General features: G+C 37.7%; 1 protein-coding gene across 4 annotated transcripts in view; it reads right to left on the bottom strand.

The window, feature by feature from the left end:
- Positions 1-645: 645 nt before the first annotated feature.
- Positions 646-19,224, bottom strand: part of ASB7 (ankyrin repeat and SOCS box containing 7) — a 29,662-nt gene continuing 11,083 nt past the window's right edge. The window contains exons 5-7 of one of the 4 annotated variants that reach the window (XR_011154137.1): positions 13,577-14,182; positions 11,167-11,333; positions 4,315-4,395 (exon numbers count right to left, since the gene is read on the bottom strand). Coding sequence is in view for 3 of the 4 variants with exons in the window: in XM_069025752.1 (XP_068881853.1) it covers positions 4,256-4,395; positions 13,577-14,182 (746 nt within the window). In the remaining variant the exon portion in view is untranslated. The other 3 variants (XM_069025752.1, XM_069025754.1, XM_069025753.1) reach the window with 3 other exon arrangements.

Below are 19,224 nucleotides of genomic sequence, written 5' to 3'. Positions count from 1 at the left end.
TGGCTGAACCCAAATGTTTCAGTTTCTATCTGTGTGTCAAAAATATTCATAGGCATCTCCCCTTATTTGACTTTTATTAGCAGTAAATAGACCCCAAAACACAGCCTCTATTTGGTCACTTTTGTATCTTAGTCAGTGCATGAGCTTGAGGAGGAAAGGTGAACCTGTCAGCAACCCTGAAGTAGCTGTGCTGGAATCTGAGCAGGGAAAACTCAATTATTCACAGCTTAGGACCAGGTTTTTCCCCCCTCCAAAGCCCAGCTCTAGAGCCAGTTTTGTTTTACTGTGAGGGTGGAGAGGCCCTGGCACAGGGTCTCCAGAGCAGCTGCGGCTGCCCCAGCCCTGGAAGCATCCAAGGCCAAACTGGACAGGGCTTGGAGCAACCTGGGATAGTGGAAGATGTCCCTGCCCTTGGCAGGGGGCAGGACTGGATGAGCTTTAAGGTCCCTTCCACCCCAAACTATTTTATGTGTTTTATGCTCATATTTACTGGTAAAAAATCAAACTACAACTCATGAGACATCTGAACTCCCATTTGTGGGGGCATTTTGAGTCCCAAATGCATTACCAGAATCATGTACTCCGGTGAAGGGAACAGGAGTAGAAGAGACAGACAAACATTGAGAGAAAATGTGTAAAGTTATGTTATTAAAACATTACATTAGAAATAAACAGAACATAAACCAAAAATAGGTTTTAACCAGGTTTAACTTTTTTCTTTTCCTTTTTTTTTCTTTTTTTTTTTTGAATTCAAATTGACCCAAAGCAAAAACTTACATTGCAAAGGAAGAACAAAATACATGACGGTATTGGTAACTCAGCATTTCATGGAAGCTGCACTTGTGGGCAGGTTTTTTCCTCCAAACCAGCCCATCCTGGTAAAGATGCCAAATCTTTTCTTTTGCCTCTTGGTATTTATCTGAAGAGTTTGTCCAGATGTGTTCTCCTACGATTGCCAACCAGAGCCAGAAAACTGAATTTTCCACGCTATTCCAAGGAAGCCAGAGTTATTCCAAGCATGAGTGATAGTGAATTAAAAGAAAAAAAAAAAAAAGAAAACAAACCCAAAACAAAACAAACAAACAAAAAAACCCCACTCGAGCTTTTCAAACTAACAAGTATTGTCTATAATGTAAATAGTTTAGAAATATGGTAATTAAATAATCTAAAAAACACTCTTACTCTGCTGTACATTTATAAACATAAATATTTACAAAAACTTTCTGCTTTGTTTTAAAGGATGAGGTTTGCAGTTTGTTAACGATCAGAGTCTTTTACTCATATTGATTCTTTGGTGTGTTTGCCAATTTTTTTAAGGTTTATTAAAAGTGTTCAACCGTGAATTTTAAGGTAACGGAATGAGGCTACATCACAAGTCTCTATTATGCACTTCTCCTTCCACATTCTAGTCCGAATGAAAAACAAAGGTCAGTTTGTTCTTCAAAGTATTTGTGCACAATACTGAAAATAATAAAAAAAAGACCAAATTCCCCCTTATCGAAATTTGGGTAGGATTATCAATGAATAATCCTACTTTATCTGCACGTGAGCATGTGGGTAACCAGAGACAGTGCATGGGACTATCAGTAGGTTCAGACCCACATGTGCTGTGGTGCTTTGCAGAATTAAAGTGAGAAACTAGCTACAAGAGAAGGCTTAGCATTGCAAAAAAGGGTGAGGGCTTCCCTCCACCCTGGGGAGAGGAGAGGATGAAAATTAATTTAAAAGAAAGGCTTTTTACTGGCCTGAAACATATGTGTGTTCCCTTTTAGATGTCAGTTACTTAAAAGAAATAAGCAAAAAACAAACCTCAAACAATAAATAATGGAATTACACATTTCTTCATTAAATAGCATTCTTGTTACCAACAAAGTCTTTCATAATTTTCTTCAGTCACAGCAACAGACAGAACAAATAATTTGCCTTAATATAGATTGCAACTAAAATATACTCTAGATTACCTTAGAAAATATTACTGTAAAAATTCAGTGGGAAAGGACATTGGTTTAGACCAACTTACAAGTGTAGTGAACAATACTAAGTCTGTTTTGTTTTTTTTTAAAGAAAACAGTTTTAAGATCCTGATTTCATGTCAGAAAATGGAAGATTTGTGTTAAAACCTGCCAGTATGCCCTGTCTCAGCACTGGAGAGCTCAAAGATTGGAATGGCTGATCTTCCCTCCACAGGAGCCAAGAGACTCGAGCTCACACTCACACCCCACCCATGTGCTCAGCTTGTCCCTACTCCACAGATACAACCAGGAGGAAGCACTACAAGCTCTACATCCCAGTGCAGGGTGTTAGGCTGGACTTGCTCACTCACACTGCCGAGATGTGAACTCTTGGTCACTGCTCAAGCAGCTGGACTTGGTACAAGCTGGAGATAAAAAGGTTCAACACCCCATTCCTAACCCTCTGAGCCATGAATCTCCAAAATCCCTTATTGTTTGGAAACCTGATGCAATGCCAGGCACAATAGGGACAGATAATCCCCCTTGCCTGCCATGGTTCCGGTGCATCCATTAGCAGTGATAAGGTTCATGCTCAGGGAGCTGCAGTCCGGGGTTACCAAATATTAAAAGGAACTAGCAGAGTTAAATAATATGAGCTTACCTGCCTTACCTTGCTTTTCCTATTTTTAATACTAAATATTTTGAAAGTGACGTGTGAAACTTAAAAGCCATCACCATTCCTTTCATCTCCCACTTCGGCTGATGCAATTGGTACAAAAGCACTCCTGATATCAGAGGGGCTCTTTTGGAGCCAGGCAGATGCCAAAATAAAAGTAGAGAACACTGGCAAGAACATTATGCTGAGTCTGTAATGCCTTGAAAATAAAGAGAGGGGAACAACTGCACATTTTGGCCCAATCTTCTTTTGATCAAGAAATTATTTTTTTTCTTACTATCAAAAACAAAACTCTGTAACAGATCTTTTAATACCCGGGTTGAAAAACACATTCAGTAGCCAGATTTCAGCACTCCTCTCAGTTTCTGTCTTCAGATTAATTGCAAAATTTAAACTTTCAATGTAAGTGGGGCTTTTCTTCTTAGTTAATAACTTGTGTGCCCTTCCTGCTCTCTAACCTGAAACAAACTGAATTTCAGAGCAATCAAAACAACTCCCCCCCCCCACCACTACTTTTAAAACAAAAGGGTTTGGCCAATTTCTTTTCTTTTTTTTTTAGTGGACATAATTTGGCTGAGAACCCGTAGATAAAATCTCAACTGAAAGTGAAATAAAGCAGGTTATACATTCATGAAATTCAGGGAGTAATAATGAACAGCAACTGCTGCATCATTTCTGTAATGTCACATCAACACTACAGTGAGGCAGCAGCTCCTGCTCTCACAAATAATGCACTGAGACTAAATGAGGAATAGTAGGGGAATCACACATAAAGGGAAAATACATCAGATTATTGCACAGGAGGCACTGTATGAGCAACAGAATACATTGGCTTCAAAAAATCTAAATTTGTTTCCTCTTAAGTTACTGTAAAAAATACAGAGGCTATGCCTCTCGGTAGTGTACTGTCACTGGTAAAAACAGACTTATAAACAGCCACCCATTCAACAGGGAATGTTGGGGAAGAGGGCCTGAATTCTCTAGGCATCCCAACTACAGTAATTAGGAAAAGAAAAATACAAAAAAAAAAAAAAAAAAAAAAAAAAAAAAAAAAAAAAAGCCAATGTATAGACCCTCAAATTGAACAGGGTAACTGCATTTTTTTCCTCAATTTCCAAATTATATTCATACAGTACCCAAGGACATGTCGATTATCCACTCTTCCCTCTGTCCTGCAAAAACAAACATGTGGCAGAGACAGGGGTCCCAACCAACAGGGCTCTGTAGTCTATCTGTATCCTTTTGCAGGACAGGTGCCTTGATTTCCAAACTTTTATGTTCTTGCATCATTGCTCAGCATGCCAACTCAAACCAACCACTTCCCTTGAGGGGCTGCCTTCCATCTCCAAGGGAAGTCGCACACGTAATGTGAAAACAAACAGAAAACCAACAGCAATTTTTAAAATGCAATATTGTATAGAAAGCTTGGACCTTGTAAACTTGGACCAAGAAACCAAAAATTAAGACCTTCTAGCTGTGGTATAAAAAACCCAAGGAAGTGTATACCTGCCTTCTGACTTCACAGAAAAATCAGAATTTGCATAGGATATACTTTGTGCAAGGCAACAAGCCTCTTCAGTATCTGGAATAGAACTAAACTTGCTCAGAGTTCCTTTCTTCATGGATATCAGATATCATCAAATTTGTGTTTTAAGTAGTCTTTCATGACCTTGGCAATGGGTAGTTCATCAAGTAGTTTGAGGTTTTGAAGGCCTATACACTGACGGATTTTAATTCGGCATAGATCTTGCAAGTTTCTGGGCTGTCCTGAAAAGACAAAAGGAACACATAAAAATAAAATGACCACATTTTAAATGTACTTTAAGACATCAGTTACTTAGCAAAATGACAGGAGTTTGCTGTTTCCTAAGAGGGAGAGGGAAGGGAAAAATTACAAGAGAAAAAGTATGCCAGTTAAGACCTTTTTAATGAACTCAATGAAATCATGGGATGAATCCTAAAAACATTTTTACATGCACAGAATTTTACTGATGCCAGTGTAACATGATATCATCCATGTGAGGATTCCCACCAGGTGGCAACATATGCTTACACACTACAGAACAGCAGAACTCCTCCATTTAACTTTTTGTAGATTTTTTTCTATCCTTGGGGAAAAATACCCTCAGTCTTGCCTTTCTTTCAAACAATGAGACAAAACTTCTAAGTTTAGCTGTAACAGGACTAGGAACTTTCCTTAGAGAGTGAGGATTTATAAAAGTTATTCCAGGATCACATGGCAGAGTTATAGATTGGGGTTTCCTTTCCCTTTTAATGAAAACATAAAGCCTTCAGGCTTTAGATGCAGCCAAACCCTCGTCAAACAGAAAGGGATGAAAATGTGAGTTAACCACTGTCCACAGAGGAAAAACTTTACTGACATCACAAAAACTTCAGCATTCCTGGCAAGGATTTTCCAAAATAATCAATTTTCTTTCAAACTCATTCTTACCAGGAAACTACTCAAAATCAAACACCTTGAGAAACAGTTGGGTTTTGGTCCCTCTACCCAAAATAATCTCAGAAAACTTAATCAAGTCTTGTATCTGAATGCACCCAGCAATGGATCCCAAGGAAAAAAAGAAAGAGAAAAAGAGCAGAACAACAGACATTGAGAAATCCTGCCCCAATAAACCCTTCTAGCTTTCAGCACTGGTGCCTTTGGGCCTTCCTAGCCCAGAGATTGCACACAGATCTATGTCTTTAATAGCTGTGAATAGCTTGCCCTTTGTAAATCTGTCTAGTGTTTTTTGAACCCATTCATACTTTCAGCATCCAAAACATCCTGTGGCAACAAATTTCACAATATAATTAGGCGTTGGCTGGAAAACTACAAAGTAATTTTATTTATTTTAGATCTGCTTCCTGATGGCTTTGTTGCATGCCTGCCATTCTTTGAGTTACAAGGAAAAGAATGAATAATTGTTCCCATGCCAGTCATGATTTTACATACCTTTATATAAACCTCCATCCTCCACTCATGCTCGGTACCTCTTCCCAAAGCTGAAAACTCCAGTTAATAAGCCCCAACATGGGAATCACTCCAAACCTCTGAACAAACTGCCTGCCTTTGTGCTTTTTCCTCATTCTGCTACAGCTTTTTTGGAGTTATTCCAGTAACACATCAAAGCTGTGCTAATCAATATTTTGATCATCGACTTAACTGTGTAAGCCTCTTTTTCTTGTTTTTTTTTTTCCTCCAAGCCAAGACTTGGTTATGGGACTTAATGACTGTCAAATTCAAAATACTCAGCACCATGAACAATGTAGGTGCTTCTGTTGGTATCTATAGAAATGGGCTGACAGACAGGTAGGGATTTTTAGACACTGGGATTTATCTTAAGCACTAAAATTATCCAGGGCAAGCCAGCAGAAGTAATGCATGAAAATAGTCTCAGTCTGCTTTTAAAGAAATTAGGTTTGAAATTAAAAAAACATGAAAATTTGAGTTTCCTTCATGTATGTTGAAAATACTTTTATTATACTTATCACCACCTAAATGTCAATTTATTTTTAGTTATATCCTTCATCCATGATTTAAAATATAGACCAATAGTTACTTTGTCCACCAGTGGTTTCTTCTTGGCAACTTTTTTTTCCTACCTGAAGGAAAGAATTTAGGCAACTTGAACAACAGCTGAGCGCTCAAACTTCAGGGAATTGAAAGTTATTTTTGGTAAGAAATGAAACAATCTTAATGGTGATAAAGAAATAGTTCTGATGCTTTAAAACAGGGTTCAGAAAGGATGCACTGCTTCAAAAGTTCATTGCAAACAGCAGCATTAGAAATTATAAAGGACTAGAGGTCTATGTGTATTTTCTGTAGTAGCGTACACAATAAATCAGCTATGAGACACTGATTTCTGGTTTCAGAAATAAATGCCTTTTAATTAACATCCTACGTGGTTTTTGAGAACATAAAGGAACAGACAACGTAAAATACCCAGAAGAAATTGGTCATCAGTTAATTCAAAAAGACCGATTATCAAATGTATGACATTTTCCCCTGATAAGCCTAAAAAATATTTCCTGGGAATGTGTTAACAATGGACATTTCCAGTGTTAAGCACCAGTTGCTACATCTAGTGGCTGCTGGTGTCTTAGGTCACGCCTTGCAAATTCCAAGGTTATTAATGCATTTGTGATTTATTAGAAACGGTGTCTGGAACACTTACTCATTCTTGGTTGCATCTGAATGAAAAAGAAAAAAAATAAAGGATTACGGACCGATGTCAGTGAACCTTAGTTTGGCAAATGAAAAATGTTATTAGTAACTTGGCAAAGTAAGACAAGTTAAATGATGAATTAAGTTCTCTTTAAAAACGATTAGGAAGTAGCAACTTTGGTTATATCCTGCATCACAAGTTTGGGAAGTTATTTAGGCAAATAAGCTGGAAAGGAAGAGAATTAAAAGAGAAAGGAACAAAAAACCCCACAAACATGAAAGATATGATTGGCCTAATTACCACTATCATATAAAACAGCGACATAAAACTACTGATCACCTTAAAAACATCCAACACATCCCTGATCCACCTCAAAGGGCCACCTTGTTGCTGTTATTCTGGATTTGCTCATGTGTTCACCAAATCATTACATACTGCAGTCAATTTAGTTTGCTTTATAGCAGTAATCAAATAAATTAGAAGTATTAATTACAGGAAAAAGATGTAGAGTTCATCTTTTGCCTTCCAGAGCTTGTGCTCTGTGCTGCAAGGGAAAGCAGAAATCCCCACCAATGCAATTCTTGTGCATAGTGTCCCAAACCTGACAGAAAAGCTTCTTCCAAACAGAAGAAATGTAAAGCATGGGCTTAAAGAATTGAGAGGAATTGCTTTTTGATTTCTTTTTAAATCTAGATGAAGCAGACTTCAGTATGCACAAAATTAAAGCATTTTCCTAAATCCGTTCTTCAGCTGCTAACAAAGTAAGTTTCTGAGCTTTCCCCACTTAAATAATTAGCAATTATTTTACTTAAAGAATGAAATGAGCCCTTAAATTATTATTAAGAAATGGCTTTTGCTGGTAAAGCAAAGGAAAAAAAGCATATTTTAACAGCAAGAAATTATAACAATTAATCTGAACTTTCATTCAAAACTCCATCCCTTTCCATTTTGCAGTTTTCAAGACTTTTTTGATACAAGATCTGAGAGTTTGTTGTTCTATCCCAGAGACAGACAAAACTTCAATTAAGGATTTGCTACCTGCCCAAAGAACTCTGTCACTGTTACAACTGCTCTGTGTTTATACCTGTGCTTTCCCTCTGCAGACAATGCTCCCCAAGAAATAAAACACTAACTCACCTAGTAAGTCTGTATTTAAGGATCATTAAGGCATATTCGTGATGCCTCTGACAACACTATTTGTTGGGGACTTTCATCCAGTACTGTAAAGCTGGAAAAGGGGAATCCCTACCCGTTTTCTCCACTGAAGATGCAGAGCAAAAAAATACATGTAAAAAAACAATATAAAAATCATGAATTGACCTTTCTGTTACCCCAGAGAAAACTTAGGAATAGCTGAAATTAATACATTGTAGGCTGCAAGAAGATCCCCTCTGATGTATTGTTCTAACTACTAAAAGAAAAAGTACTTTTAAAGCAAACAATTAGTGTCATTGGTTTGAAGTGGATAGGCTGTTTCTGAAGAAATTAAAAAATGAAAAATAACATCAGTGACATATTTCAGAAGCCGCCCACAGTTTTCTCTACAATATTAATGCATCTCTCTAAAAAACCTTGGAGTGGTATTTCTCAAACTGAGCCTCTGCCCCTCCTGGGACTTCTGAAAAGCTGAAAACAGTAGCAAGAAACCATTTGGTAATTTCTTTTTAGCTACAAAGGGAACTTAAAATTAAAAATCTTTTGAAACATTTTACAAAATATGTTGAAACCACACTGATGTATGCTGGCAACAGCTCAGCTCCTCCAGAATATCAGGAAAAGTTTTTCTTTCTGCAGCAAACCCTTAAATCCATCCCTTATTTCACAGCAGTGAAGGATTGCAGCTACTGCCAGCAATTAAACTGAGTTCTGAATTTGTTGGCTTTTTTGGGCGGGGTGCAGGGGGAGAAGAAAAAGATAATTGAATTTATCAGCTGGAAACTCACACCCACCAGGCAAGAAACACACTGGGGAGGATGCACAAAAACAGGATCCTAGGGAAAGGTTGGGATCACCTAGGAAATGACTGAGGCTGAGCCGAACGGGAATTTGGCTGCTCATTGCAACAGGTCTAAAGTTTACAAAATGCACTGGGTTGTACTCTGTGAAAAACAACAGCAGAATAATTGGAGAGGATATCTGGTTTTCCAGCATTCAAAATGTAAGAAAAAGCTAATATCAAAAATCTATAGATCTAAAATATTAATATCAGACATGCAGGGCTGAATGTAGAATTACAGAGTGTTCATTGAGAGCGTGAACAAACTCCTCCAACCCGAATCCAGCTTGACAGGACACTCAGAGCTTTGATTCTTTTAAACTGGATATCATACAAGTTATTTAAAAAGTTCTAATTTAATTTTGTTTTCAGTATGCCTCTGCTAGAATGTCTGAGCCTGACATACGTTTTCATTGGTCTCTGAAAAATAATTCCCCACAATGAGTTTTAGATGGCTATTAAATTTCAGCCTATCTGGCACAGAAATTATGTACCAAGGAGATGCCTATTTTGGACTGAAAATTCATATATGAAAAAGCAGAATGTCAGTAAGGCTCAGTGTTATATTTAACAGGTGTATTTAGCAATGAAATTAAGATTTGAATATGCTTGCAAAGGTATTTTTAAAAAAAATTTTGTAACATCTCTGCAAATTCAGTCTCACTGAAATTGCTATGGAAATTCAGCTAAGAATTTCAACACCATAATGTTCATCTATTTTTAGGAGACAGTAAGTAAAGTGCTCTGAACATCAAGACAGGCTTAGGATGCATTGTTATTCTATTTTAAAATTATTTTTGCAGAGTACAGCATAGGTGTACAAATGGGTGTGGAGCATGGCTATACCTTAAATACCACATATAAACTTTTTTTTTTTAAAGGCCTCTTAAAAAATTCTTTCAAAGTAAATAACTGTATACAGCTGCACAATATGATTCAACTACTTAATAAAAACAGTCAACTGTAGAGTAGAAAATTATAAAATAATCCCCTTATCCTAGTTCCCTGTGTAACTGGGTGACAAAGCAGACCTCAATCATCACTGCAAGATTTCCAGCAGCACCCAAGGAAACAAGTAAAGATCTTCTATGTTTTTGCAAACATGAAAATACCATTTCCTTTGTAATTATCCACGTAATAAAATATGTAGAAATCTACTTAATTCACTATGACACTTCTGTATTCATAAAAGCTAAAACTATGCAGAGAGACACTTTTTAAAATGTTCTTCCAGTTAAAAAAAAAAAAAAAAATTCTAGTGAAAAGTTATCTTGATTTAGCCAAGGGATAGAGACAGAGGATGTATAAGGATTTCTTTAACAGGACTTCTGTCTCAGTTTTTCTGCACTTTTACAGTGCTATATAAATTTAAACACAAAATTACAATCTCTAGTCAAAGCCAAAGATCTGCCCTTTGAAAAATTCAAAAAAGGAACGCAGTTGAAACATTTGTAGTTAAATTCACTGGGTGACCTTTAGACGTTGTACCAGATCTGAACTGAGTTCTTTTATACCTGTTGCCACACCAGGCACATCACACTGTTCTGGCCAAATCATTTCCTGAGCTCTTTGCCTTGACACAGACCAGCAGCTCGCCCAGCCCCTCACAGTCCCTCCTGCTCCTGTGTTCAATTCAAGGAGGGCTATGGGGAGGGGGAAGTTTCCTTAAAATTCCCTTCTTTAAAGATAATAATTGAACTTCTAGTATCTTAAAGTTTATTTAAGCCCTTGTGTATTTTTCTAACACTTGCATTTTTTTCTACCTCCCGCATTTGTTTTATAAGTTTCAATATTCTCAAATCCCATTTAACTTCAAAATACATAATTTCATCCAGGGTTGTGATTGCACACTAATTTTATAAATATATACACTACCAATAAAAGTCTCTGTGTACCTCTATCTTCATATATATCATATACATGCATCTCTATTTTAATTTGCATTAGTGCATTCAAGCTTAACACATTAACACTCCCGAAGAGACAGGTTCAGACCACGTGAAAATTGAAGCATTTACACTGCTTCAAACCAACTCTTTATCAAATGATCTCAGGTACTATGGTGGCTGCCAATAAATGTTTTTTGGAATAGGAAAGTGTAATACAGATAAGGAAAAGGAAGGTGATTAATAAAATCATTGAGCAGTTTTCATCTTCAGTATTTTTTTTCCCCCAGGGAGACTTTGCTTATTTTTGTATTGTAAAAAAGGAAGAGAGGGGAAAAAGAAAAACACTCAAGTCTGAACACCAAGTCAACAGCAGACTCATGGTCAAAAACTCTGTGGTTCCTAACTTCCAGCTTTGTGCTTAAATACTGAAACACAACTACAGAATAACTTCCTCTTGGAATTATTCTAGGAGCAAAGGAATCTCTACCTGTAACCAGGAAGAATATCAGACCTTCAGGGTCAAACCCCAAAATCCAATATCTTCTTGCAGACTCTCAGGGCCAATACTGAGTATTTCTGAGAGCTTGGTTTCTTGCCTGTTATTCCCAACCGGGGACCTGGGCTAAAGGCTGCCATTATTACCGATTACAATACCTACCAAAACAAAAAGAAATTCACATATGATGTTTTCTGAGAAACTGAAACTGTACAAGTATGTTTTCCAAGTATAAAAAAAAAGGCTACTCACATCTTACATGTAGACTACTAAATAGTATTCCATTTATATGCAGCATGCAACTGCTTTCACTTCAAGACACAGATCAGTTTGATTGCTTTCATAATGTGTATCTATTAATCTTTAAGCTTAAAAATTATAATCTATTGAAAAATAAAAACTAATTTCTCTTTTACTATCAAATACACTCTTCAAAATTCAGATGTACATATAAAACTTACAGCTATGGATTTCTATATAAAGTGCTTAGTATAAGGTTCAAATAAACAAACTAGAAATTCCTGTTAAGCCCCACAAACAAGGAACTGTTGCAAACCACAGAAGAGTTTCAGGAAGAATTCCAATAGAAGAATTGTCTAAAAATTTTGTAAATTTTTTTTTCTAGAAAATACAAGTTGCACTAGACTCATAAACAAGCATGACATCTCAACAATTCCCTGTGCAGTCAGACTTAACTGGGAACTCCACTACCAAAATGCCAGCTTGCTCTTTATCCATCTCATCTCTCATACAGCATCTTATTAAAGTAATTATTCATGAAAAGCAGGGAAGACAGTGTTTGGATACTTACAAAAAGGGCAGCAGAGTTTGTTTACTGTGGGTTAGTAAACATATATTGATAATTATTTTGCTCAGAAGCACAGCACTGAAGTGTTTTTGTCAGCACTGCTTTCCCAGTTCCCCCTCAAACAGCACAAAACTGGGATAGTTCCAACACTGCTACATTGGCCACAAATTAAAGCTACTTTTTTTTTTGTAGCAGAATGTACTTCTCACTTAACATTAAACCCTTGGTATGGAATCTGCAAACTAAAAGTTACAGTACCCGTTTCCATTGGTCTTTAGACACTGAGGAAACACAGAAGCAGCCTAAGCTTTCATGCTTACTGATACATCCTAAGACTTAAAAACTGCAAGTCTGGATATTATATCATCTCCTAAAATCCCTGACACTGCAACTATATAGTGAGAGGCTTCCAAAAAGGAAACCAGAAAGAAATGTGTTTGAATGAGAAGGGGCAGGCAAATTAAACCAAAATTGCTTGTATTTCTTATTATCAACTTCCACCTTTCCAGAAATTCTCTTTCAATTTCAGATATGAGGAAAAACAACACCACAAATCATTTAGAAAAAGACAGGAAATTCCAAATGCTTATTTGTGTCAGCTACTGACAACAGATCTCAGCTGATTCACTTCCAGCCCACACTGACTTTCAGTTTCTTTACAGATTATATTGGTTGTCTAATTCTCATTAAAAAATAACCACATTCCAAAAAATAAAAGGAGCTGTAGGGGACAAAAAAGGATATATGAAATACCCCATCCTCTGTAGTGCAAAGATCCTTCTAGTTGGATGATAATTTATCAGGCCATCTTAACATGTTTGAATTGGCAAACTCTACTGAATGCTAATCAGCAATTCCTAAATGCTTTAGGCAATACCATGATTACGAAACATTAGTACAGCATTCCATGTTGAGAGGAAAACTTTCAGTAGATCTAGTACACCAAAAACTGGTAATCAAAAGTGATCCGGATATTAGGAGCCCAGAACTTCTTCTAAATATCAGAAGTCACGATGAGTTAAAATCTCTCGTATTTCAAAGACATCAACAAAATCAAATCAACGCTACACAGCACATGAAACCCCTTCAAGTTGCCGGAATGAACTGTAGAATTTTGTTGTCTGGTTTAGGGGGGGGAAGGAGAGAATGTGGGAGAACACAAAGCAGCCAAAGCTCTTTTCTGCCCTAGTTGTAGCGCAGATGAAAAAGCCATCAACTGCCGAGGATTTGCATGGCAATAAAAAAGCAAAACAAAAGACACTAAAAAACCCCTAAACAAACAACAAAACCAAACCCAAAAATCTTACGTGCTAAGGCCAGTAAAAAAATGAGATTTTACAGTTCACTCTTTTAGAATGAATGCTTCCTGTAGATATTTAAACAAAACTAATTTAAATGAAGTACACGTAACATTAGCACCTTTGCCAGTAAGAGATTCCCAGTATCACAATCCCTTCACCTTCCCAGGACTTTTCTAGTGCATTTAAATAGCATCAAGGGGCAGAGAGAAAGCTTTTTTTTTCCTGAGGCTAAATTCAAAGAAGGCTTTTAGAGGACATTGTGTCCTGTGATTAACTTCTCTTACATACATACTTGTCACTTCTTGTAAGAAATCCAGACAGGGTCGGCTACTTCCAGAAATACTTATTGAAACAGCCAGTGGGGTCTGTCCTTCATAGTTCCTTGTGTTAGTGTCTGCTCCGTAATTATACAACATTTGTGCACAAAGCACATCATCTCTAAGAGCAGACAAGTGTAAGGGTGTCTGTCCATCTTCCAAGCGCCCCAAGTTTGTATCGGCCCCTCTCTGGAGGAACATTCGGCAGTACGAGTGATTGCTTTTGATCACAGCATATCGTAACAGGAAACCATTCTGAATGTCGATGTTGGCATTGTGGTCCAGGAGGATTTTCACACAGCTTGACCTCTCCCGGATAATGGCCAGCTGGAGTGGTGTAGTACCTTTATCACTGAGCGGATCAACCTCAGCCTTGAACTCCAGGAGGAGCCTGACAAACGAATCTCTGCCGTAGTGAGCGGCGACGTGCAGGGGAGTCCAGCCATCATTGCTCTTGGCATTAATAATGTCACTTCTGTAGTCAGATTCCAGCATCAGGCGTGCAATCCTCGCCCGGCCATGCATGGCTGCGTAATGCAGAGCAGTGAAGCCTCCAATTAAGTCCTTAACTGTGGGATCAGCTGAAGTTAAAATAAAATTTAAAAATAATTAGAAGGCGTTATGGTAATCCGATGCTGAAAAAAAATGTAAAAAAAATTTAAAAAAAAGAAAACAAACAAAAAAAACCACCCCAAAAAACCCAAAGAGTAATTGCTAGTCTTTCCAGGCATAGCACGACAGGATTTTTTCTACTTCAAACTAATTCTTGCTTTCATGAACATGCTATTTTTAAGACAAAGTTAAAATTGTACTTAAGAATGAATACAAAGAAAAAATTTTCTTTCACATACATATGTTTCCATTTGACAAATACTTTTCCACATCTTCCTAGCACTCTTAGGAATTAATTACTAATTACTCAAATCTCTCTGTCCATCCAGTTTTCCTCCAGCTCTCCAATATTACATTTCTTTCTCAATGTTCAACTTTTTATTTTCCCTTGTGTCGCTTCTTGGTCTTAAAAAGAAGCATGTGTAGAAACATCTGCTGTCCCAAATTGCGGATGTTTTGTGGTCTGGCAGCATTGTATTGTTTTTAGGGTGTAATGCTGCATTAGGTAAAATGTTTCTCTGTGGTCTGCAGGATTTCCAAAGCATGTAAGATGTATGTTATTTTAGATTATTTTGATAAAGTCTCTTTTCATAGATGATGAATCTGTTTAGAATCTGTTCTGAATTTATAGTTTCACAAAAATTTAAGAATGTAAAAACCCACTTCTGAAAGGACTCAGATAAACTGTTAGTGCAGAGTACAGGTAACTACAGATTTATTTCCCCTTCACACAGCATGAACATTCCGACTGGTTAATTAATTTAAAAATTAAAATAATCCAATCAATTTACCTAATTTCCTCAGGACACCCAAACTTGTATAGCAAGTGACTAATTACTCAAGGCAAGGTGCCATTTCTCAGCTAGAGAACAAGCCAGGCTGTGGAGTTTCTCCTTTCACCATCCACAGGTGCTGCTGTTGGACACTAAAAGGTACAAACTACAGAGGGGAAGTTTGAACACTTTCCCAACCTAAGATAGATATCATCTGCACAAGATACCAAAGACCTGCTCTAAGTTAAGTTCAACATACAATATTAATTGCAGGCTACCCTAGTCTGAACACACCTGAACACACAAAGGTGCTAACACAAAACAGGAATAAGCTTCCCAGCCCACTTTGATAATACCTAGATAACACCAAGACAGACATCATACCAAAATGAAAAGACTAGAAAGAAGGAGTAGAGAATGCAGCTGCAAAGATGATCCAGCAACTTCAAGGATATTTTTAAATGTAAAGAGAAGATGGAGAGAAAGAAAACAAACTAACAAAAAAAATCTAGCATACAAATGAATGCAGCCTGACTACACAGAGATGGGAGAACTGCCTCTAGTGCACAGAATAGGAATAAACATAGAAATAAGGGGTAGATTAAGGAAAGTTTAGTTCCTTGCTAGGGACAGCTTTCCTTGTCTTCGGTGATAAGCAGAAGTTTCAGTGCTCTGTAAAGTCACACTAACCTGAGGTAAAGGAATGGCATACCTACAGCTCAGCAGGAAAATGCAGCCAGTGACTGAATGTGTGGTTCCTAACCTGCACTGTGATCATGTCCAAAATACAGCAAAGAATCAGCACAACTCACACAAAGATAATATTTCAAAGTGATGCTGCTTCCAAGGTCTCTTTCTTCACATTGCTCAGACTATTCGGCATTGATTTCTGAGTGGTGATAAATAAACTGGGTAGCACAGGCATGAGAATTGAGATGCAGAGGGATGATACATTCTGAGGGGCAGAACTGGGGAGGAAGATGGACATAACTGAAGGGAGACAGCAGCAGTCAGAGCTGTTTTCCACCAAAAAAAGATTTTTAAAAGAAATAATGTCTGAGTTGTACCTTTACTCTTCCACACTGCATTAGGCATGCAAGGCATAATTTCTATCCCCAGATGAGGTGCAGGTCACTGCCATAAGCCTGTTTAATCAATGCCACTTCCAAATTCAAACAGACATGCCCAACTTTTATATGTGCACCTATATGCACTTTTATACTGGTTGTTGTAATCCAAACCCCACAATTTCCTTGAAACACAAGGATGCATTTTACCTATAGTTTTAAGTACCTTTACACACCTTCCTTACCCCCAAAATTTCATTGCTTTTGACCATTAAAGAGAACCCAAAAATTACTAAGTCATGTAAGAGAAGTGTCTTAAGAAGGATAGGAAAAAAAGCCACACAGCTGGGAAACCAAGCAACACAAACAACCAACCTTTCCATAACAAACCCGCTAGAAAAACCTTGTGAAAATATACTGTAATTCCCATTAAGATTATGGACTTCTAGTGAGCCAACAGTCTGCCTCTGGGTTAGGGAAACAATTTTAACAGGATCGAAACGCCTGTTGCTATTCCATCAATATCGTGCTGCCACCTCCTGGAAAATGTCCGAACTTCACAAGGGCTTCCAGCAGAGGCTGGACCCGCATGAAGTTGCCTACAAATTCCATCCCTGTCTTAGTAAAAATAACACCCCGAAGTTGATGGCGCCTGAAGAACTCGTGCTGCTCTGGGGGGTTTTATCTGGTTTTTCTAAAGTTTTCAGTATTGGTATCATGTTGTAAAGTAACTCTCTTCCCCTGGAACACGTGCAAGGTAAAAATTAACTGGGAATGACTCTCAGATCACCTTTTAGAATCTGCAGAGGGGGTAAAAACTACCTGGCAGCTTTGGCTAGAAAGGGATTAAGCCAGCACTTGCCAGCAGTTCTTTATCTCATCTCCATCCTGATTGTCAAACAATTCTTTCATTCCAAGCTTCCCATTAGTATGGGGAGAGCAAAATCTAGAAACACAAACAACTGAATTTGGTAATTTCTAATGTTCTTAAATACAGTGGCAGAAACCTCAAACAGCTTATCAAGGGTATAAATTATTGCCATCAAGCTCACTTGAGATGGAAAATTTGAAGCATTGGATGATACTCAGATTATTTTATTTCATGTGAAAGTTGGGCACCTAAGATAGTAATTTAAACTCTACTGTTAATAAAACTCATTTCTAATACTGTAATCTAGAGGACATATAGATTCATAAATAAAAGACTCATATTTTAGAATTTACATTTACAGATCAGTGGAACAGTTTTCCTTTTTCCTTGACACCTTCCTTAGGTCACTCTATCACAGGAATATGGGAAGCCAAGAAAGCAATGGTTCAGCAATGCTTCTGGCTTCATAGAGTAATTCTATTACTTCAAGCTTATTTCCCCCAGCTAGGGCTTAATTCTGACCACAGGGTTTAGAAACATGGCTACATGTAGCTCCTGTTTTTAATTTCCTAAGATAACATTGATACAAAAGATGTCCAGGAAAGCATTACTGTTCAGAGACAGACACTTTAGGAGCTTAGTGGGGGTGAGCATTTTGCATTCTCTAGATCCTCCCAGATTCTGCTTGACCTTACTAAAATTTAGATACAGCTGCTTGGCTACTTTCTTTTACTATTTCATTTCTAGGAGCTTTAGTGAATTATTTCTTCATTTTAATATGAGTAACCAGAAACTGCTCAGTTAATACCAAGAAGGTATCACCAAGGTACAGCTAACTACACACTTTCAAGACTTTCATTTGTTGTAACATTAATAGTGGTGGTTGTGAATTAATAAAACATATTTCTTGCCCAGTGTGGATTGTCTGCCTCTATATGTCATATTAAAAATTTTAAAAGTACACTAAAGGGGAAAAAAGGCTTGTTACACAAAAATCCAAGATTACTAAAAACTACACTCCCTGTTTTTGTGTTGCTTTGTGACTCCAGATCGTTTCTATGGATGGGAAGAGCTGGCTTCATAGAATCTTCACTTTAACAAAATGAGATGAATATACTAAGAAAGTTAAATTCACTGTTTCTCATTAAAACTAAGTTTCTCCATGGTTATGATGAACTTTCTGCATTTTACCAGCTGCTAAATAATATTTGTTATCTGACTTATGCCCTTGGTATCTAGTTGGTATTTCTGCTGGCTTCATCCTTTAGTCTGGGCTGGTTTTTCTGCATTTTCCCCATCTATCTGTGTCTCCTTCCTCAGCAGATAATAAAAAGCTTCCTGCTGTTCCACCACCTCCACTCAAATCAGCCAATCTGCATGCACAACACTGTCCTCTGGCTCTTTTCTTCGCTGGTGAGCAATGATGGAAGAGAAAAAGCAAAAGCAGGAGGCGGACAGGTCATGACTCCCATAGGAATCTACTTTTTATTTCCAGGTCAGTGACCAGATTCCTTCTCAGCCTTTATTAGCCCAACTCAACCTCCATCCCACCAGCAGGCTACGCTGGGAGCCTTCCAGCATCTCAGATCTGAGGCACAGCACTCTACCCTCAGCAACAGCCCACTGTGGTTTTCCCAGTCCTATTTTCCCTATAAATATATTCCCAGCTCTGCTAAGCTCAATCATCCCTTGGAACAGCCACAGCCACAAACACCACCAGTCACCCCTTCCTTCCCATCTCAGTTCCCTCTTTCCTCCAGAACTCCACACACTCCCTCTCACTTTATTACCAATATATAGTTCAATACTCTCTATTTTACCATAAGATTCACACCAGAAAAGGACTTTTTCCTTCACCCCAGTATAGTTTTTTTTGTTCCACAGGGATTGAGCACCAGCAGCAAAACAATCCACTCCAGAGAGAGAAAAGTAAAGAGCATGTGAGGAAAGGTAGACAAAAACCTCTCCCTAATGAGGGTGGCATGATTAACTCAGCTTGTAAGATTCAACTCACTCGCTGCTTAATAACTCATTTGTGACATTATTATGTGATAAATACTCATTATTTTTATGCCTCTGTTTTGAGGGAAAACAAGGCAAGGCACAAGGCAGTGCCAATTTTCAGGAGCGAGGCTCAGCTGCAGGAAAGCTGCTGTAGATGACTAACCCTCACACTATTTGTTACTCAACTTTCTCATCCCGGTGATTCAACTCCAAGCTGTCTCAGGACAAAGGTGTTTCATTACAGGCAGCTTTCATGAGGCATCACATTCAGCTGGTGTTTTGTATAGGAAAGAGTA

Source organism: Aphelocoma coerulescens, chromosome 10 (genome assembly GCF_041296385.1).
Source record: "Aphelocoma coerulescens isolate FSJ_1873_10779 chromosome 10, UR_Acoe_1.0, whole genome shotgun sequence".
Taxonomy (NCBI): Eukaryota; Metazoa; Chordata; class Aves; order Passeriformes; family Corvidae; genus Aphelocoma; species Aphelocoma coerulescens.
Note: the sequence above shows the minus strand (reverse complement) of the source record. Positions and strands in the feature narration are given on the sequence as shown.